This window comes from Semicossyphus pulcher, unplaced genomic scaffold, assembly GCF_022749685.1.
Source record: "Semicossyphus pulcher isolate SPU_LCO1_2020_fin unplaced genomic scaffold, fSemPul1.0.p SCAF_3, whole genome shotgun sequence".
Lineage (NCBI taxonomy): Eukaryota > Metazoa > Chordata > Actinopteri > Labriformes > Labridae > Semicossyphus > Semicossyphus pulcher.
The window spans coordinates 14,373,066-14,391,503 of record NW_027211704.1 but is presented as its reverse complement, the minus strand read 5'-3'; the positions used below and the strand labels follow the sequence as shown (position 1 = coordinate 14,391,503).

At 40.6% G+C, this 18,438-nt stretch overlaps 3 protein-coding genes across 3 annotated transcripts; 2 read left to right on the top strand and 1 right to left on the bottom strand.

Moving 5' to 3' along the window:
• The first annotated feature begins 3,042 nt into the window (after positions 1–3,042).
• tgfa (transforming growth factor, alpha) lies at positions 3,043–10,955 on the top strand. The gene is made up of 7 exons (XM_069678582.1): positions 3,043–3,082; positions 3,938–4,114; positions 4,323–4,478; positions 5,846–5,960; positions 6,757–6,906; positions 7,044–7,135; positions 10,894–10,955. The coding sequence occupies exons 1-7, from the start codon at positions 3,043–3,045 to the stop codon at positions 10,953–10,955; spliced, it is 792 nt and encodes a 263-aa protein (XP_069534683.1).
• Positions 10,956–11,466: 511 nt separating this feature from the next.
• Positions 11,467–13,813, bottom strand: hdhd3 (haloacid dehalogenase-like hydrolase domain containing 3). Its single transcript, XM_069678834.1, has 3 exons — positions 13,765–13,813; positions 12,304–12,638; positions 11,467–12,051 (listed from the first exon to the last, which is right to left on the bottom strand). Exons 2-3 carry the CDS (start codon positions 12,631–12,633, stop codon positions 11,656–11,658), a joined length of 726 nt encoding a protein of 241 aa, XP_069534935.1. The 5' UTR covers positions 12,634–12,638; positions 13,765–13,813; the 3' UTR covers positions 11,467–11,655.
• A 349-nt stretch (positions 13,814–14,162) lies between these two features.
• Positions 14,163–18,096, top strand: trub2 (TruB pseudouridine (psi) synthase family member 2). The gene is made up of 8 exons (XM_069678465.1): positions 14,163–14,375; positions 14,532–14,666; positions 15,485–15,559; positions 15,646–15,707; positions 15,802–15,883; positions 16,073–16,145; positions 16,314–16,450; positions 16,553–18,096. The coding sequence occupies exons 1-8, from the start codon at positions 14,258–14,260 to the stop codon at positions 16,879–16,881; spliced, it is 1,011 nt and encodes a 336-aa protein (XP_069534566.1). The 5' UTR covers positions 14,163–14,257; the 3' UTR covers positions 16,882–18,096.
• The last annotated feature ends 342 nt before the right edge of the window (positions 18,097–18,438 follow it).

Below are 18,438 nucleotides of genomic sequence, written 5' to 3'. Positions count from 1 at the left end.
AATGATCAATATTTTACCCTAATAGGAGGATTCACTTCATATTTTATTATATGTGTACTCATGCATTGTAAGTTGGCCAACAATAGACGAGTATGCCTTTTTCAATAAGCTACCATATCTCAGACCTGTTGACATGACCACAGGCAATGGCTCTTACCCTGAAAAAAACAATATTTAAACGTACTCTACATGGAGGAGAGAGAGAGAGCATACATAAGAACAGGTGCGGACATAAGAGGAGAACTGGTCTTTTGATGATGAAGCTGATGTAGCTCTGTGTAACTCAGGTTTATCAGTGAAGTCTTAGAACTGAACTGCAGCCTGGAGTCTCTGTTAACAGTGACAGACAGAGTGACAGAGTCAGACTGTGTCAATAATCGCCACGGCCGCGGAACATAGGAGTCTGTCCAGTCTTGATTAAAAGCTCGGTTCTCTCTGCCTACTTTTCTCATTTTAGATCGCCATGTCTACTTTTCCCTGACTCACTTATTTTCTCCCACTGTGTCTCTGTAACTCCCCTCTTGAGTGGCTCCTCCATGAGTATCTGTATTCTCACACACCCTCTGAGTCCAGTCGCGATCTTTATCTTGTGATATCTTGTGAGTGACTTGATTGATGATTGATGGTGTCGAGGGCTGCACTAAGGTCAGGTCAGTGACTAAGGTCAGGTCAATGAAGGTCAGGTTAGTGACTTTGAGAAGGGCAGTCTCTGTGCTGTGATGGGTTCTGTAGCTGGATTGAAATGGTTCATAGAGATGATTGGAGTCCAGGTGGGTTTTGAGTTGGGAGGCGATGGTGCGTTCAAGTATTTTGGACAGAAAGGGGAGATTGGAGATTGGGCGGTAATTGTTAGGGATGTCGGGGTCACAGCTAGGCTTTTTGAGGAGGGGTGTGACAGAGGCGAATTTAAGGGCAGGGAAGAGCCATTGGATGGGGAGGAGTTGTTCACAGAGAGGACTAGGGGGAGGAGAGCAGGAAGGCAGGCGAGGTGGTGGGGATGGGGTCCAGGTCGCAGGTGGAGGTCTTCATGGCAGACAGTGATTTGTGAAGTTCATAGGGGGAGATCAGGGAGAATTGGGAGATCACTAGTGCTCAAATTACATCTTGAGTGTGATAATGTGCATACTGTTGTTTGGTCAAAAACCTAAAGCCCACTGTCTCAAAGTGCTATAAGAAGGGGAAGAAACTGTTCAGCCATACAGCCAACTCTTCCATTACAGAATGGCTCTTGCTTGCAAGCAGTAAAAGTCGACTTAGAAACTGGAATATTGTGCTGGGTGATATTTTGTTACCCTCTCTAACCATTAAATAATAAATGAATATAATATATATATAATACATAATATAATAAATAATAATTAAAAAAAAGATGTATTTGTTGCATTCTATTAATTCTACTAATTATATAAACTATAGTATCTTTTCTTATCTAATTAATAGGTCTCAAAGAATTGTGGGTCCACAACAAATTTGTTTGTGTCCAGCAGATGGAGCTGGTTGGAAATGTTGCCTGTTCATTTGCTGCACACGTTGTGCTTATCAGCATCAGACATGGAAAGATACTATATTAAGTCTCCAATCATTTCTGCAGTGTGTGACAAAACAAGTCTCCAAACTGTATAAAAAAATTGTTATTGTAACAAGAGGAATTTAGCCTATTCAAAGAGAAGAGAATGAGTTACAACAAGTTAAAAACAAAAGCTACCTCATCAATGAAGGGATCAGTCAGCAATTAGTCGCATTTCAACCACTTTCATATCTCTACTGCTAACTTTTACTCAATTGGTTTAATGAAATAGTTACAGTTAGTTGCAGTCCTGGTGAAAAGGCCACAGATAAAGAAAGAAAAGGAGACATTTTGATTATTTATTGACAAGTATCGGTGACTATTGCTTATCCAACTCTATTTATTAAAGCAGAAGGTGCTGCTCATAACCTTTGATTTATAAATAGTATGAACCTTTAATTTATGTTTCATTACAAACATAATTGGTATCATATCTGGTACCAGTGACGTCTCAAAAGCTATTGTAAGCATTCAACCAATTCCTAGCTAAAATTACCGTAAGCTTGCTAACATTACCATTAAAAGTAGCTAACCCTACCGTTAGCTAGATAACATTGCCATTAGTTAGCTAGCAGCACCCTTAGTTTGGAATGAACAGTTTTCCTCTCCTATACTGTAACACTATTAAAAAGCAATGTAGCTAGAAAGCAGCTGAATGCTAACTCTAACTATTGTCAAACTTATGAGTTATCAAATATCATGGGTAAAATATGGCCAGAAGTCTTTATGTTTTTGCACTATCCATTGTCTTTTTATTTAATGACCAAAATACGACTTAGGAACATCTAACCTAGCAGGAAGACATTACAACTGCATTTGACACCAACTCTGAGCGTGACTTAAGAGGAAAATAGCTGCTGAGTTAACGTGGTGAATACTCTGCCATTTATCAAACAATGAGCTAAAAAAAAAAATGTATGGCTAATAAATATCAATAAAATAAGTCAGTGAGCAGGATACACACTTTTTCAGATAAAATCCCTTCAAATTATCCTTAAATATCAATAAGTGAAGTATCAAATATAAGCTAAAAGGCACCTGATAAATGAAACATACGATTGATATGTAATGAGATGATGCCCCCCTGCTCCTCCCCCCTCCCTGTCTCTAATTGGTCAGCCTCTGACAGGATTACACGAGTTTCCTCAATTGAACACAGTGAAGTTACACGCTCGGACATCTTGCAAGACACTGCTGCTTTTGACTTAAAACAAAACCGAATAAAACTTGACCTAAATTACTTTTTCTCCTACTGCATCTGAAGCGACAGAAGATCAGATGCGTTTAAGTGACACGGGTCGACATCAGGTCTGCTGTGGTTTTATCCCGGGATTAAATGTGCCGGGTTTTCTGTTCTGCTGATGGTCTCCGCTGCTGCTCGCCCTGCAGCCTCCAACACTGATGACTAATGTGGTTCCTGAACACACGCCCGAATTGAAGTGAACTTACTTCAGTTTACTCGTCAAGTCGTCACGATGACTCGGATTTTCTGGGATACAATTTTTCTCATAAGCGGTGAGTATAATTAAGCCTGAAAACCAGCGTTTTTTGGTGCCAATATCTTAATCTTGAGTTAATTTAATGTTGAATATTTACATATATGTAGAGGTTAAAGTTAACAGATGAGTAGGAGAGATGAGATAGGGTTCAGTATTATTCTATGATCCTTATAAATCCACTGGATCATTAATGACTTGCACTGAGAATCAATACAATACAATACTCCACTTGAAATGTTAAATGTTTGGTCTATGGCAATCTTTACTGATTTTATAAGTTCTGTTGACCTTAATCTGCTCAGTGGTGTCTTGTTTATCCTCTTTGATGCCAGTAAACTAAAGTGGGTGTGTTATTTGGATGGATTTCTGTGTGGTTCACATTTTTATGGTGGAGAAAAAAGAAAAAAAAGACCATATTTCTCAGGATCTCTGAGTTTCTGCATATTTCTTGAACACAGCCTCTCTGTGCTGTTTTCAGTCTCTGGTTGTGGTTGCGTGTCTCCTCCGACAGGACTTGCTGTATTTATAGTGCTTTGGTCTCATCCTTTTAGTGCATGCTTGACCCTGTTACTATTGTTGGGTACCAGCTACTCAATGAAGCATCGATATCACATTGAAGACGTGGTCACATGATCGTAGCTGCACATAACTGGGTCTAACTATTGTCATATAGGATATGTGACACCTGGTTTTCCTTTGGGGTCATGCTACACTCATGTATTGTTTCCCATTGGTACATTTAGTATGTTTGCTACTCTATGGTGTGTTCAGGTGAACTGTTTGTATGTTCCAGCAGGGATTTGATGCCTTTTCTGTATTTTTTCACATTGAGTCTGTTTAACGCATTAACAGCTGGTTTTCCTCTCTGCAGGTTCCCTCTTTACGTTTGGAGCAGGGCCGAGCAACTCAACAATCATTGAAGCCAGCATTCCCGTCGACACAAACTCCACTGCTGCTCCGAACGCCTCGACGAGCAGCTCTGAAACCACCAGCAGCAGAAGCACCACAACGTTTGCAACGACTACAACTAACATCCCTCCTATTATAAGTAGGTTCAAATCCTCAAAGATGCACGTGATTATGATTTTAAATGCAAAATGTTCTGAAGACCTTGACCCACTCTTGCTGCAGCGTTGCTTCCACAGCAGGCATTCCTTATCTGATATTTTACTCCTGCAGGGTTTGTTGTTGTTTCCGTATGTTTTCACAGCAGGCCTGCATCGTATTTTAACAGCTGGTTATTTTTCTCTCTGCAGGTTCCCTCTTTACACTCGGAGCAGAGCCAACAATTGTTGAACCCAGCATTTCAATCAACACAACGTCCACTGCTGCTCCCAACACCTCAACAAGCAGCTCTGCAACACCCAGCACGGCTATCACAACAACTACAACCAACATCCCTCCAGTAAAAAGTAGGTCTACGTATAATTGTATCGTGTCTAGATGCAAGTGAAAGCTCATTGTCCAGCCACTTCCCCTGTATCTCAGATAAAGTGTGCTAAACTGTCCTCTTGCAGCTCTTGATCCACTCTTGAGTGCCGCATTCTTTCTGCACTCTGCAAATCTTCCCATTGAGCTGCACTGCATGCGGACAGTGTGGCGCTCACTGATAATTGATCCTCTTAGCATGAGCGAGGGCAGCCATTGTAATAAATTAAAGGTTATGAGCAGCATATATGAGCAGCACATTCAGCCATTACACAAAAGCCGCACCTACAATTAGTATTGTGTTGTTGTTATTATGTGAAAAGCACCTTAACGTGCCCTAAAGGCTGGTTTCCATCTCAGTGTTCCTCCTGTCTGGCTGCCAAAATCACATGGGAAGAGAGCGGGGTTGGTAGGCAGATGCCTCAGGGACAACAGAGGGCTTTCACAGAGTCTGAAAGACGGAGACAATACATGTAGGCTGCAATCCAAAAGCCCATTTACCGATGGAATGGAGTGTGTGACGAAGGCTGTAATGCAGATATCTGTCTGCATGTTCATCCTCCTTCCCACCCTGAATGTCACACTGTGCATCTGTTTCTGCTGCTCCGCGAACACTGACTTTTGTTTGGGTCAGTTATGTAGGAATTTCTCTGACTGTACAGCTGACCTGCAAAATATGCCCTGTTTTCCTTGGTGATCATGTAGTGAGATATCTTTGTTCGGAGTGGAAACCTTGATAGCAGCGTGAATAAAAGGTTTGATTTCTGCTAAAGAACTGCGAACTCTCTTGAGACCTGTATTGTGGGTTGAGGGACAGAGGTTTTTGTTCCCAGCCTCTTGCTGGGACTCCTCTTGACTCTTATTGTCCCTCCCAGGTACAGTGAGAGATGTAAGCCAGCACAAATCCACACGCAACTGGTAACAAAAGGCTTCAGTCTGCCGATGGTGGCGTGGGTGTCAGCTTTAGGATTTAGAACATGCTGTTGTTTCAGGTCTCCGCAGGCTTAGTCTATTAATAGATTTATGATATTCACCTGTGTCATGTTCTGTACTCAGACTGAGTGCTCTTGGATTATATTTAATATTGTAATTGATGGTAGAATTCATTAATCGAAGGACCTCTTACATTGGGTGTTTCAGCACCATCGTTTCAAGTAACCCACCTAAGTATTAGCAGATGATACATTATACCGTAATCTGCGATCTGCCCACCAAGTTGTAGAATTTGCATTGGTTTTGGTTTGAAATAATCTGCATTCATGGTCTGACAAAAAGGGAAAACCTAAATAAAACATTCAATACGTATACTTCTATAAAAATGTTAACAACATCTTGTCTCTTCATCTCACAGAGTTTGTGGCAGCAGCTGTTCGCTCGCACTTTGATGACTGTCCGGACTCCCACCGACATTTCTGCTTCCACGGCACGTGTCGCTTCCTGATTTTAGAGGAGACGCCGGCATGTGTGTAAGTTGTTGGGAGTCTTAAACATAAAACACTTTTGAGTTTGCTGTTGTTCACTAGAGAATATGTTTCATCCACTGATACATTAGCATTTCAAATTGCTTTGGTTGTGAGAGTATGTTGTCTTCTAAGAGCGCTTCATATTTGACTGGTGTTTGGTAAGCATTGAGATAAATCAAGAACCAAATGCTGCCATCCCTCAAAAAGGACATTTTTGATATCTCAAGATCTAAACGTAAAAGGTCGAGTACGGAGTGCATTAAGGCCAAAAAGGTTTGTGTTTCTGAAAAAGCTGCAGATAAATGGGAGCAAATTAACCATGAAAACAACCTTTCATGTTTTATTTTCTAGACTCTTCCTCTATAAAGTAAAAACATACACTGCGTTCCATCAAATCTGCTTTTCTAATAGGTTTAAACTACCTTCGATTATTTTAGTATCTTTGGCCTTCAATAGAATGGGATTACTGTAAATAGTGACAGATTCATATAATAAATATACATAAAAAAGTATACAAATATGTATCTTCATGTTAACGGCCCAAGTGAACTTGCGGTGACCCTGGGGAAATTGTTTCGAGTTTATCTGTGTACCTTGTATTATTACTTTTTTCAACACCAGGAATGTACCCTTAAATTGCAGTAATATTATAATATTATATACACAAGATATATCAGACAATGAGAAATGTTAAGATTTAGCATCAGCCCATAACTTTGTAATAAGAGCGACTAATAAATGTAACTTGCTGTCATATTGACTTATAATTCTCTGATGTGTTTTTCCATTCCTGTTGCAGGTGCCATCCGGGCTTTGTGGGGATGAGGTGTGAGCATGCAGACCTGCTGGCTGTAGTAGCAACTAACCACAGACAGCAGACAGTGGCCACAGTGCTGGTGTTGTGTGTGATCGGATGTGTGCTCATCATGGTGCTGTGTACACTTTTGCAGTAAGTCATAAGAATATTTTTTACACTGGAATCAAAGCTGAAAAACAGATTGGTTTTAGGATTTAGGATGAGTGTTTGCATCTAAAGAATGAAGTTGATGTCCAGGTCTTTACTTCCTTCCTTCTTTTCTGCTTCAGCTGCTGGTGGAGGCAGGACTGTCGCAGGCGGAACCACGCACATCACTACGTCACAGAGAAGCACGGAGCATCCTGCTATCCTTCTGAGAGCGGTACCGTTACTTCTCTTCACAGTCTCTTTTCACTGAGCAGCTTTAATGGATGCAGATATCTCAACTTGAAAGCACATAACAGTTAAAAGCAGTAAAGAATGATGGAGATCTAAGTCAACCTTGTGATACAGAGAGATGAGATCTGTGTCCTAATTTTATATGGTTTTAAGGTCAGTGGCTGAGGATGAAAATCATGTTATCAGGCTGGCATTGTTTAAAACTTTTCCTGTTGTTAACGCGTGCTTTGAAAAAGGCAAAACCAACAATATGTTAGTCTGTTTCTTAAAACATACAACTTCTGTGCTCAGGTCACACATTAAAACTTAGTTATCAAAAAGGATAGAAAAAACTAAGTGGACTGCACGCTGTATAGGTAACTCAAACAGTGAAAATACCTGACGAGTTGTGGACTATTTTCAGCTGCGGATTAATCCACATTTGGCTCGCTAGTGTGTATTTCTGGCAGGAGGACAGCTAGTTTAGCGTGTAGAGTAGTTTTAGCAACTTCTGGTTTCTGTGTTGAGAATCAGCTCATCACTTTTGGGATTTGGTCTTTTTAATAGTTTTTTTAACAGTAATTAATAGTATAGTCGGATGTATCCTTTTAAGATGTGATTCTGGTGGAGGAAAAGTAGTACCTATTTTTTCTTTCCCTTTCAGTGGTTTGAGAAGACGTCCCGCTGGAACATAAGCTGTTTGCGGCACGCCGTGTTTAGTTTCCTCATGTGTCCAGCCCACTGACCGTCAGGATGTCATCCATCGTGTCATCAACATGTTCTGATCGAGCCGACCTGGCCGCGTGCGAAGAACACATATTATCGTAAGTGCGGCTACAACAGGCCTGCTCGATGTGGGACGTGCAGAAGCTTACAAACGTGCTCACTTCTCTGTCTGATTCTGGGGAAATACACGCTGAAATGAAAACAGTATGTGAAGGATGAAGCTGGTGCCAAATCCTACATGGGATGAGCTGCCTGTGTCCTGATTCTTGTTTATGGCCGGACTAGAGGACATGAGGAGTGATCAACAAGACCATTAATCATCCTGTGGTGGTTGTTGAATTGAACTTTGTTTACTTTTGGGCTGCAGGACATTAATTCATTTAATCAAGTCAGAAAACCCCAATTCCTCTTTTTGTCTTTTAAAAACATTGCACGTCTTTCATAAGAAGCACATTTTAAAGAAGTTATGGTGGGGAAACTGATGCTTTAAAAACATTTTAGTGTCTGTTTTTAAAGAAGGAACTCACTTCACCTGACAGGAGAAGGAATTGTGAAAAAAGGACTGAACGCTGACGGATTAAAACCCTGAAATCTGTGATTATACACACAGCTTGCAACCTAAACTATTCCAATACACGGTAAAGGTAAGTTTTCCACTGATTCGATGACTCCAGTACTGCTACTGAAGCTACGATATTTGTCAGTTTTTATTTTTTATTCCTGATCTGTACTTGAATGTGTTCATACGTCAGAGGTTTTTGTGAGCTATAACTTTAACGACACATTCGCGCACACACACGCACACTGGGAGGCCACATTATTCCCTGGTCCTGTTGTTGTAGCACTTTTTCTGCAAGCTTGCTCTCCATTGATTAAAAAATACTGCACTTATGGTACAATGTAGTCACTGGGAAACAGTGTCCACATGATGAGAGATGCCAAATACACTTGTTTCTAACTTTGCCTGAATGAGCACTGAAGGGAAGAGGCACGCGGTTTGTACTCATCCACCTCTGCATGCACGCACTTAAATCACAGCTTTTTTATTTTTAAACTTGTTATAGCATCGCCTCTGCTTTGAATTCAAACACTTTTAAAGACAGAAAAGCCTCTGAAGGTGACTTTCTTTAAGAATCTTGGTTAAGGAATTCAAAATAAGGATTACAAACTGACTAAAAAAGTGTGTACACTATTTATGTGATAGGATGAAAAAAATGAATGTGATGGTATTTTAATGCCAAAAGTCTCTGTGGGGATGAAACGCTTGTCTTTGTTTACAGTAGGCGTCGATATTTACATTCAGCGTATGAGTTAATGTTTTTACAGCATTGTTGTGTAAATATGAAAAACCACACAGGGATGTTAAACGTGTATATACATAATGTCAATATGAAATCACCTGTAAAGGGTGATCTTCTCATGTGTTTGTCAGATTTATGTTGTCACAGTTGGAAAGCCTTTGTTATCTGCATCTGTTTTCCAATTAATTAAAAATGCAAGTGTGAGTGTGTTTGCATATATTATTACTTATGTACGTAGTAATTGCTGCTCCATCTCTGGAGTCTGCTATTCCATACATCGCGTGACCTTCTTTTCACTTCCTCGTCCCCTTTCATTTTTTCTCTCTCTTCAAATACGACGATTTCCTTCTATTTTCTCTTCCACTGAATATTTGAAGACGAGGGAAATGCCAACGTGAAACCGTGGACCCCGGGCACAAATGAACAAAGAGCTGAACTCCTGAGTGCTTTTATAGCTGAGGGAAATGTTTCAGCCCTCTTCTGTATGGCCATTATGCTTCGCATTAATTTGTCTGTGTGAGTTAACAGAATGTATACCCTCTCATGTTAAAGAGTTTCTTCAAAATGGTGCCACATGCATCCTGTTTTTCTTTAAATATCCAATATGTTTCCATTATACGTTATTGTGTTGGCATCTTCCGCCTTTACATCCGCATCTCCTCGGGTCTTCCCTTTCGCTCTCTCCGTACGAGGAGCTTCGTTTTGTTGTGCAATCCCATTATGTCTGCAATTGGATTTCTGTGGAGTCCTTTAGATCCGTCTGGCTGAGCTACTAAACCAGCTTTGAATTAAGCAGCTCTTGTGGGTGCTTCCCTAAAGACACACAATAGCCCTTTAACATACAAAGGAGTAACGGCAGGAAAAAAGAAATCACAAGAGGAAATGAACACGTAAAATAAAGGCTTACAAAAAACTCACATTTCGTGGCACGAAGTAGAAATCTGTATTATCCTCAACGTCATAAAATTCTCTTAAACTCTTTTAAATCTGATTTGGACAAACGTCAGCACTTATTCCCCATAAGAGGCTGAAGCCCTGCTTTGAATCGTAATGCCATTCTGCTTTTTTTTCCTCCCTCTGCTTCCTCTTCTGCTGCTTTTGATCCCCAGTATCTGCCTCTGACCAGATGGTTTGAAATAAGGGTATTTACAAAGGTATTAGGGTTAAGCAACCCGCCTTGTTCTCCTCACCGCTGAGCTCTGAAACAAATTATTAAGAGAGATGAAAGCTCAGGGATAAAGGGTCTGTTCGCCCAAATCATACATGTTGTGATATTTCAATTTTTGATGGCTGTTAAAGTTAAACCTCACGCAGATTCAGTGTTTTAAGTAAGACATTCATTTTTTCCCCGTTGCAGTGTTGTCATTATGTTTGGCTGAGACAAGCTGGGATCAGGTATTTGCTGATGTGCGTGTGTGCATACCTTTAAGTCTGCAGCTAATCTCACATACTATTGGACCTATAACCATAATAGTTTTGTGCATGTTAATACGTGTGCTCACAACCTCTCATGCTTGCATTGATTATTTTACAGAAAGGCACAATACAAGATGTTTAAATCTTTCCCCCATCTTGACTTTAAGGGAGCCTGGAAGGATAATTGATCATTTCTTCTTTATTTGGGAGGGGAGAGGGAGGAGGTTGCTGTTCCCTGCCTACATGCCCTCAAACACCTCGCAGGGGTTCATACTCGGAGTGTGATTTTCTTTGTATGATCCTGATCCACTTTTTTCAGTTTCAGCACTGATGATAACCCATCCCAAGAAGGTGCCAGTTGATGGTGAGCAGGAAGACTGAGAAACTACTGGCACAAATTAAACTTGGTAGAAAGTTGGAACATGGGCCAGGGAAGCACCCACTGAATTGTGGCACAGATCTTGGTGAGATTTGTTGTCTGGATGCAAATTTTAAATTTGATTTTGAGTACATAATTTTCTTCCTTTTGAACAAACTTTTTTAAAACAACCAGGATGTTATTTCAGTTACAATGTTTCATATTTGTACACATGTATATTATGATAGTCTTTTCTGCTTTCACTTATATGCTAGGCATGCAAAATATTTTAAAACTTGAAGTTCATAATAAATGCACAGCAGAAATGTTGATAATTCAGTGAGATGCAACCGTATTTTGAAATAATTTCTAACTCTGGTCATTTGTTAACACTTATATCATGGTTTCGTTTGCAGATTGGTACATCATTGAATTTGTGTGTTTTGGTCTTCAAAGTTTCGTCATCAGATGAAAAAAGTGCGGTTTTCTCAGACAGACTTTGTACTATTCATAAATATTTATTGATCCCAACAAATTCACAGTAAAACTGCAAGATAAATACACACTGTAGATTTTATAGTACAACTCATGATACTCTGGATTTTTTTTAAACAAGTAAAGAGCTCTTAAGTGGCTGAGCTCACGCAGTTCAACATTACCTGAACTTTGTTCCTTGAAAGTTTGTCTGAGTAGCTTTGCACCTGAGCCCCTGGCGGCTTGGCTTTAGTCCATATGCTGCTGAAGCCGTGATGGCAGCTCCTCCAGCGAGCGGAGCCGATGCTCTTGAGGAACGTCAGGTCTGTCATGCTTGTTGCGTCTGTCCAATAGGAAACCGTGAATGTCCACAGAGCGAGATGCGAGGTAGTCGTTCACATAGTGGTCCCCGATGTGGGCTACACAAGCAGCTGGTACACCGCATTTCTGCAGTGCCTGGTCAAAGATGGCTGGGCTTGGCTTTGCTACACCGGCTTCCTCTGATGTAATCAGAAAGCTGAAGTGAGACAGCAGGCCACAAACACGTAAAATCTCCTCTAGGCGGCTATCAAAGTTTGATACCACACCCAGCTTCAGCCCCAGAGAGGAGCAACTCTGAAGGGCCTTCTCTGAGTCTGGAAATACCTGAGACAAAAGGACATCATACAATTTCAAGTTGACCTTTACCGCTTCCACAAACCGTAATATAAAAAGGAGATATTAGTAATAATGTGCAAAAAAAAAAAAAAACTTTAACACACTTGATACCTGATATTTTCTATACTTTCCTAAACACTGTGTTTCTGATGATCTATGTAGCACATAACATCAGAAAAGCAGGTTTAATACATTTGAAATTAACTTTTTAATTTATGTGTATGCGTCAGTCTTCATTACCTCCCAGTTCTCTGCATTGCAGAAGTTATGATAAAGGTTGTGGGCCGCTGTATTCAACAAGGCTTGGTCCTGTACCCTGCACAGTGAGAATGTTTCCCGCACCACCGCCATCCACCAAGACTGACCATCCAGGCCCTGAGCGATGCCGTAGTTTGGGTATCTGCTGGACTGATGTCGATATGCCTGTCGGAAAGCAGCTTCAACCTCCACAGGACTGAGATTTAGGCCCATTCGCTTAGCCTCTTTGCAGTACTGCTCTCCCACAGAGGCACGCACCTTCAGCAGGGTGTCTTTCACATCCCACAGCACCCAGCGCAGAGGAGCTCGCATCACACCTGCAGAGGAAACGCCACAGAGATACGACAGATTAATGTTTGAGCAAAACTGGAGAGAAGGTGTTTGGTTGTTCCTGTAGGAAGTATTCAGATAAACCCAAAAGCCTGTGTCTTGGATCACCATTAAATGTTGCAGATTCTACCAAACCCTATGTAGTGAGTGTCAAATTATCCCAGTGTAATGCAAAATAAAAAGTAGTGTACAATAGATCATTTTCATAGCCGAGCTTCTACCTGTCATAATTAGAAAGTCACACCTGTCCTTTTATTAGTAAATATCTTTAACAATGGCTCTGATACATTCAGGTGTGACCTGACAGGTTGAAAGTGAGCTAGCATAGATGGTGCCAGGTCCTGGAGCTAAAGAAGCGAAATGGAATTTAGCCACCTCTGCCACTTCTGTACCTGATACTTCGTAGTTTGCCAAAGTACTACAAGTTAAGATTTTTTTCAGCAGACTATAGGATCAATCCAAACATTGCACAAACTCGCACAGATGTTAATTGTTCTGCCTGATAACAAGACAGTTGTTTAGAGGCACAATGCTATGCTTATAATTAAATCAGACTATCTACCAATGAATGAATCATAAATGTGTACATTGCTCACCTTAGAAGGTGACACATAATAAGATAGTTAACTGTGGCTGTACCGTTGGTTGGAAGTTTAATCAGATATCAAACCGCGACCGTCAAACTGAAACAGCTAAATGGAATGAAATCCAGATAAAATGGTACTTTGGTTTACATTGAGAAGTCTTGCTGTTGTGTCAGTGGCATGCACCTGACAACCCACTGTCATGCTGACGTTACAGATTATCACAGAAGATTAATGTTAAATCTAACGCTCATTCCTGCACACACGTGAAAGCTTTTTGGAGACAGCAACTACGTCAACGCGCACTGTCGTCTTGGTGACAGCCAAATATCGTTGCCGTTGACGACGTCTCCTGGCTATGTAAAATGTCCTCACAAGTTACTTATTATTAGCTAGCTAATCTAACACACGTTTGTTTTGTACTCAAAGCTAACTTGTCGACCTTATTGCACATGCCACTACGCTAGAAAGCTTCCCCATTAAAGATACTTTAAGTCCGTTACTTAATTATAAAAGTTGTAAACATTACCAAAGTCAAGTCTTCAGAATGACCAAAGGTTGTAAACAAGGAAGTATAGTTAGCTAACGACAGACTACTTCTTCGCTGGGGGGAATTGACGGCAGCTGCTGCCATCTACTGGAGTCTGAGCTCCTCCGACATTTATCCCTCTCTAAAAATCGTATTACAAACCCTCCTCAAAATTTACTAACTATCCTCTGTTTTACCGGTTTTTTCCCCACACATAATCCCGCATTTTTTTATTCTGCTGTTGGCCAAACACAACCAATATCGGTCTCCTTACATACGGTTAGTTATACATCCGGATACCCAGGCGGCAGTGTGTTCAGAAAGTAGATGCTAAAACCTAAATTTGTAGACAAGTCCGCATGCGCAGGGATTCACATGCTGAATCGAGTAGTGCTAAAGCAAAACAAACCACTGTTACCCTTGAAAATGTCTCGAGATATGTAACCTAATGAAACATTTCAGGAAACCCAGATGACCCGACGTTACTAACAAAATGGCATCTCCAGCTATTCGGATGTTTCGGAGGTTAGAGGGTCTGTTTTGTGTTTACAAACCCTCTGGTGTCCACTGGAAACTTGTACGGGATAGCATCGAGACAAATCTTCTCAAAGGTAAGTGAGATTACCTTATCCTTAAAAAAATGTATCTTATGCTCCATCAAACTTCCTTGAACTTCTGTTGTCGGCCAGAAACTAAGTATAATCCTTAACCTTGGATTCTAAGCAAGTCACAGTATCCTTTTGACCCCTGTATGTGTCACCTTACAGGTTTAGACGCTACACCGTCCCAGCCTCTTCCTCAGGAGGTCCGTTTCTCGATCTCAGCAGGCGATGAGACTCAAGCACCCAAGGGACTCACACTGTCTGCAGCCTCTGTGCCAGTACTGTCCCAGCATCCTCTAGGTATACGTCCACTACACTACAGTGCATAACTTAATTTACTGGGTCACCTGCTCTTTGTTGGTACACATCACAACACGAGTCTAAACATGGTGTTCTAGAGGAAAAGATTTCTTTAGTATCCTCAAAGCTTCCTGTGATGCTTCTTGCTTTTAAGACGGACTAAAAAAATTGGCTTTATGTTTCTGCAGTGTTTCCAAAAATCACTGGCTACATTTATATGGTGGTGAACTTATCCCATTAGTCGCTTATATAGTCATTGTCAATATTGTCTCATGTTAGTTAACAAAATGACTGTTAAAATGATATTTTGCTGCTTGTTTATGTCAGTATACACGTAGATTTGATGTAATAAATCAGTAAATGCATATAAAATGTATAGATGAATGAGAAGTATTCACAGTGAGGTCATCATGCTCATGGTTTGGGAGCTAGACAAATATTAACACAGTCCACTCCCAACTCTGAAATAGTTTGCAAGAAAATGTTCTCTCAGCTTCTGTGGTGAAAATTAAATGTTAGTTTAGTGTTTTCTCTGTTTTCTTTAAGATCCATGGATTATTGTGTAGGGCAATTTTTGGAATTATCATTAAAGTGACAATCTTGCTTATTATTTGAATTTTCACTCAACATTTTCCCTTCCTGATGATGTCAAAATAGATAATAAATGAAGTCGGGTTCTGCAGCTAATTAGTGATGTCAAAAGTGCAGGCTGGTGTCGGCTGAAATGACTCAAAGATATTAAATTGCATGTGTTATATCTGTGCATTTGGGGACTGTACATGAGTGAGTAAAATTTGTATTTTTCTGTATATTTTTAGTGACTGGACCTGAATTCCAGCACATTAGAGTTGGAGTAGGACACCGTCTGGATGCCTTCTCTTCTGGTGTTCTAGGTATGTTTTTCAGATCACATTAGAACACCCATTGGTTTCAGACCCTGTTATATTAAAATGTTTTTTTCACTCATTTTTAACTTTAGTTCTTGCTGTTGGGAATGGAAACAGAGCCCTGAATGATTTCTACGGAACACGAGTCACACGGGTAACGTATTATTCCTGCCTGTTTTACTTTAGATGAAAAAAGATGCAATGAAGACTCACTGTACTCAGGTTTATTACTCCTTGGTATGTTCCAGGATTATACACTGCAGGGGGAATTTGGGACTGCAACCGATGATTTCTCTCACACAGGACGTGTTGTCGAAAGGTCTACCTATGGTAAGAAAGTTTACATTTTCCTATCTAAGCTCAGTTTCATCAGTTTTATTCACAATTACGTGCAGTTTTAGATCTTAATATAAGTAGTATTATATCTCTAACAAGGGTACTAGTTTTTCTAACAAACAGTGCTCAACCACACTGTGTGTCTTTGACTGTATCAGATAATACTACTGATTTGTTCAACAGGTCACATCACACAGGACAAGCTGGACAGAGTCTTGGCCATACTGCAGGGAGCCAATCAAAAGGCCTTGTTAACGTACGCACACTACATTTCATATTCATCACATTTCTATAAACCTTATATGACTGTTTTTCTCTGTGCTTAACTTTGCATATGACCACAAAGTTCTCTCAGCAGAGAAAACACTAAAGTGCTTCATGATTATTAGTGCACCTTGCTGACCTTTTGTCTTCTCCTGAGCAGGTATTCCAATGTGGACATGCGCTCGCAGGAAGCATACGAGATGGCTGTGCAAGGTTTACTGGGTCCGGACGGGAAATCGCTGCCTGTGTTGACAGGAATACGCTGCATTCACTTTCAGCCGCCCAACTTTACTTTAGGTAAATTGAACGTATAATAAACCTTATTTCACTGCTTTAAAAATACAAATGTGCAGGATGCTTACTGATCATGTTTGATATATTTCTTCTCTGTTCTTACAGAAGTGCAGTGTCTAAATGAAACCCAGAAATATTTGCGTAAAGTTGTGCATGAGATCGGACTGGAGCTGCGCAGCACAGCAGTGTGTAAAGGAGTTAGACGGACCAGAGACGGACCCTTCACCCTGCAGGACGCCCTGACTCGTCACCACTGGAATGCTACTCATGTTAAGCAGGCCATCAAACAATACCACTTATCTAAAACAAATAAAAAACATTCCAGCTCACAGAACAAGGACCCAGAATCACAACACCAAGAAGAGGATAGAACGACTGCCAGTCAGCAAAATGAAACCAGCAGTAACAAAGCCGCCACAGGTCGAATAGAATAATTTGTTGTCACCGGTGGTTGATTAGGTCTACGCTGCATCACTCTTAGACCCTGGTTTCTTAAGAGATAGTGTCATACTTTTGTTTAATATAAAAGCTTCTCTCCGTCAGCAAAGACACTTGAAGTTTCTCATATTCATGTTTTCACTTTTGTAAAATGTGTGCAGGTAATATTAAAGACCCCCTCCAGTGAAGTGTTTAACCCTGTAAACATCTCCATGTGGTGTTCTTCATGTGATACAAGACATATCAGAGACAACATAAGCAGTCATCTCCATGGCTGGGCCTGTCTGCTTTTAAACTGCAGTGTACCAAGGACAGGCTGAACAACACGTTTTCAGATTGGCAGGTTTGAGACGTCACAAACCTAAGGAGCCAGTCCTGTTAATGGACGGGGTGATGCTATGCATCTTATGTGCAACCTATGGAAACCACTTCGGCGATGCGCGAGTCGGCTCTAACCGTCATTGTAATTTTTGCAAGTTTCAACAAGCGCTACTAAACGATGGCAGAGACGTGTTTTGTTTTTGTGACGTAGGGGGCGTCTGACATTTGCATAGTGGGCGGGGCCTATGCAGATTCAGGAATTTTTAATGAGGGAGAAGGAGGAGATGCTTTGGGAGGATTTTACAAGGTAATTAAACACGAAAAAACATATCAGACACAATTTGTTATTTCAAGCAGAGCATTTTATATGTCTTAAATCATGACTGGAGCTGCTCTTTAACTTGTATTAACGCCAATGCTTATACACCAATACTCCCAAAATAGATACGGGTCTGTTACTTTTCTGTTTGTTCTACATGCTTTCTAAGATAGACGTCATGTTTTTACTGACTGGACGTGTCCTGTTAAACTTTAAAGAACCGTTCGTTTCCTGCTGTGGTCAGGTGTCTCTGATTTCATGTAAAAACCAGAGTAAAATCAACAGACAGCTGCTGACCAGCTCTCCCTCTGAACAATATTGCTCGCCTGTAACACAGGAGAAAGAGCTAATTACCCCTATAATTACAGTATTTTATTTATTGTGGTCTTTTCTGTAGATTGATTTGACCTTTTTACTTGTTTAGCTGACCTGTTGTTTGTGTTCTAAAAGTCTCTAAGTTCTTGGAACTAATTAATGCAAGTTTACCAGTTAAAATCAGTTTTCACTGAAATTTCCACCAAATCAAATTGTAAATTCTGAGAAACGTCTAATGAAATTTAATAAAAGCAATACTGGGTGTCTTGATGTTTAACAGAGTTACAGTGTGTTTACTTGTTCCAGCCTGAAACTGAATTATCAGAATAACGGACCAGTAACTGTCCTGGAGGGGAAAAGCAGCCAGTGAAGTCAGAGCCATGCACTAATATCAGATTCTGTGAACTCCTCTGTGTCCTCTGATGAAGTTGGAAGATGTCGTCTCAGCGTTTCTGTTTCCCACAAAAGCTCCTTTGGGATGTTATGAGGTTATTGCAGTGGCGCCATTGTTGTCATGCTCCTCATACCATTGCAGGACTTGTTGTTCCAGTGGGAACACTGGTGTCTTTGTCCGCCTGGAAACGCACAACTTCCACGA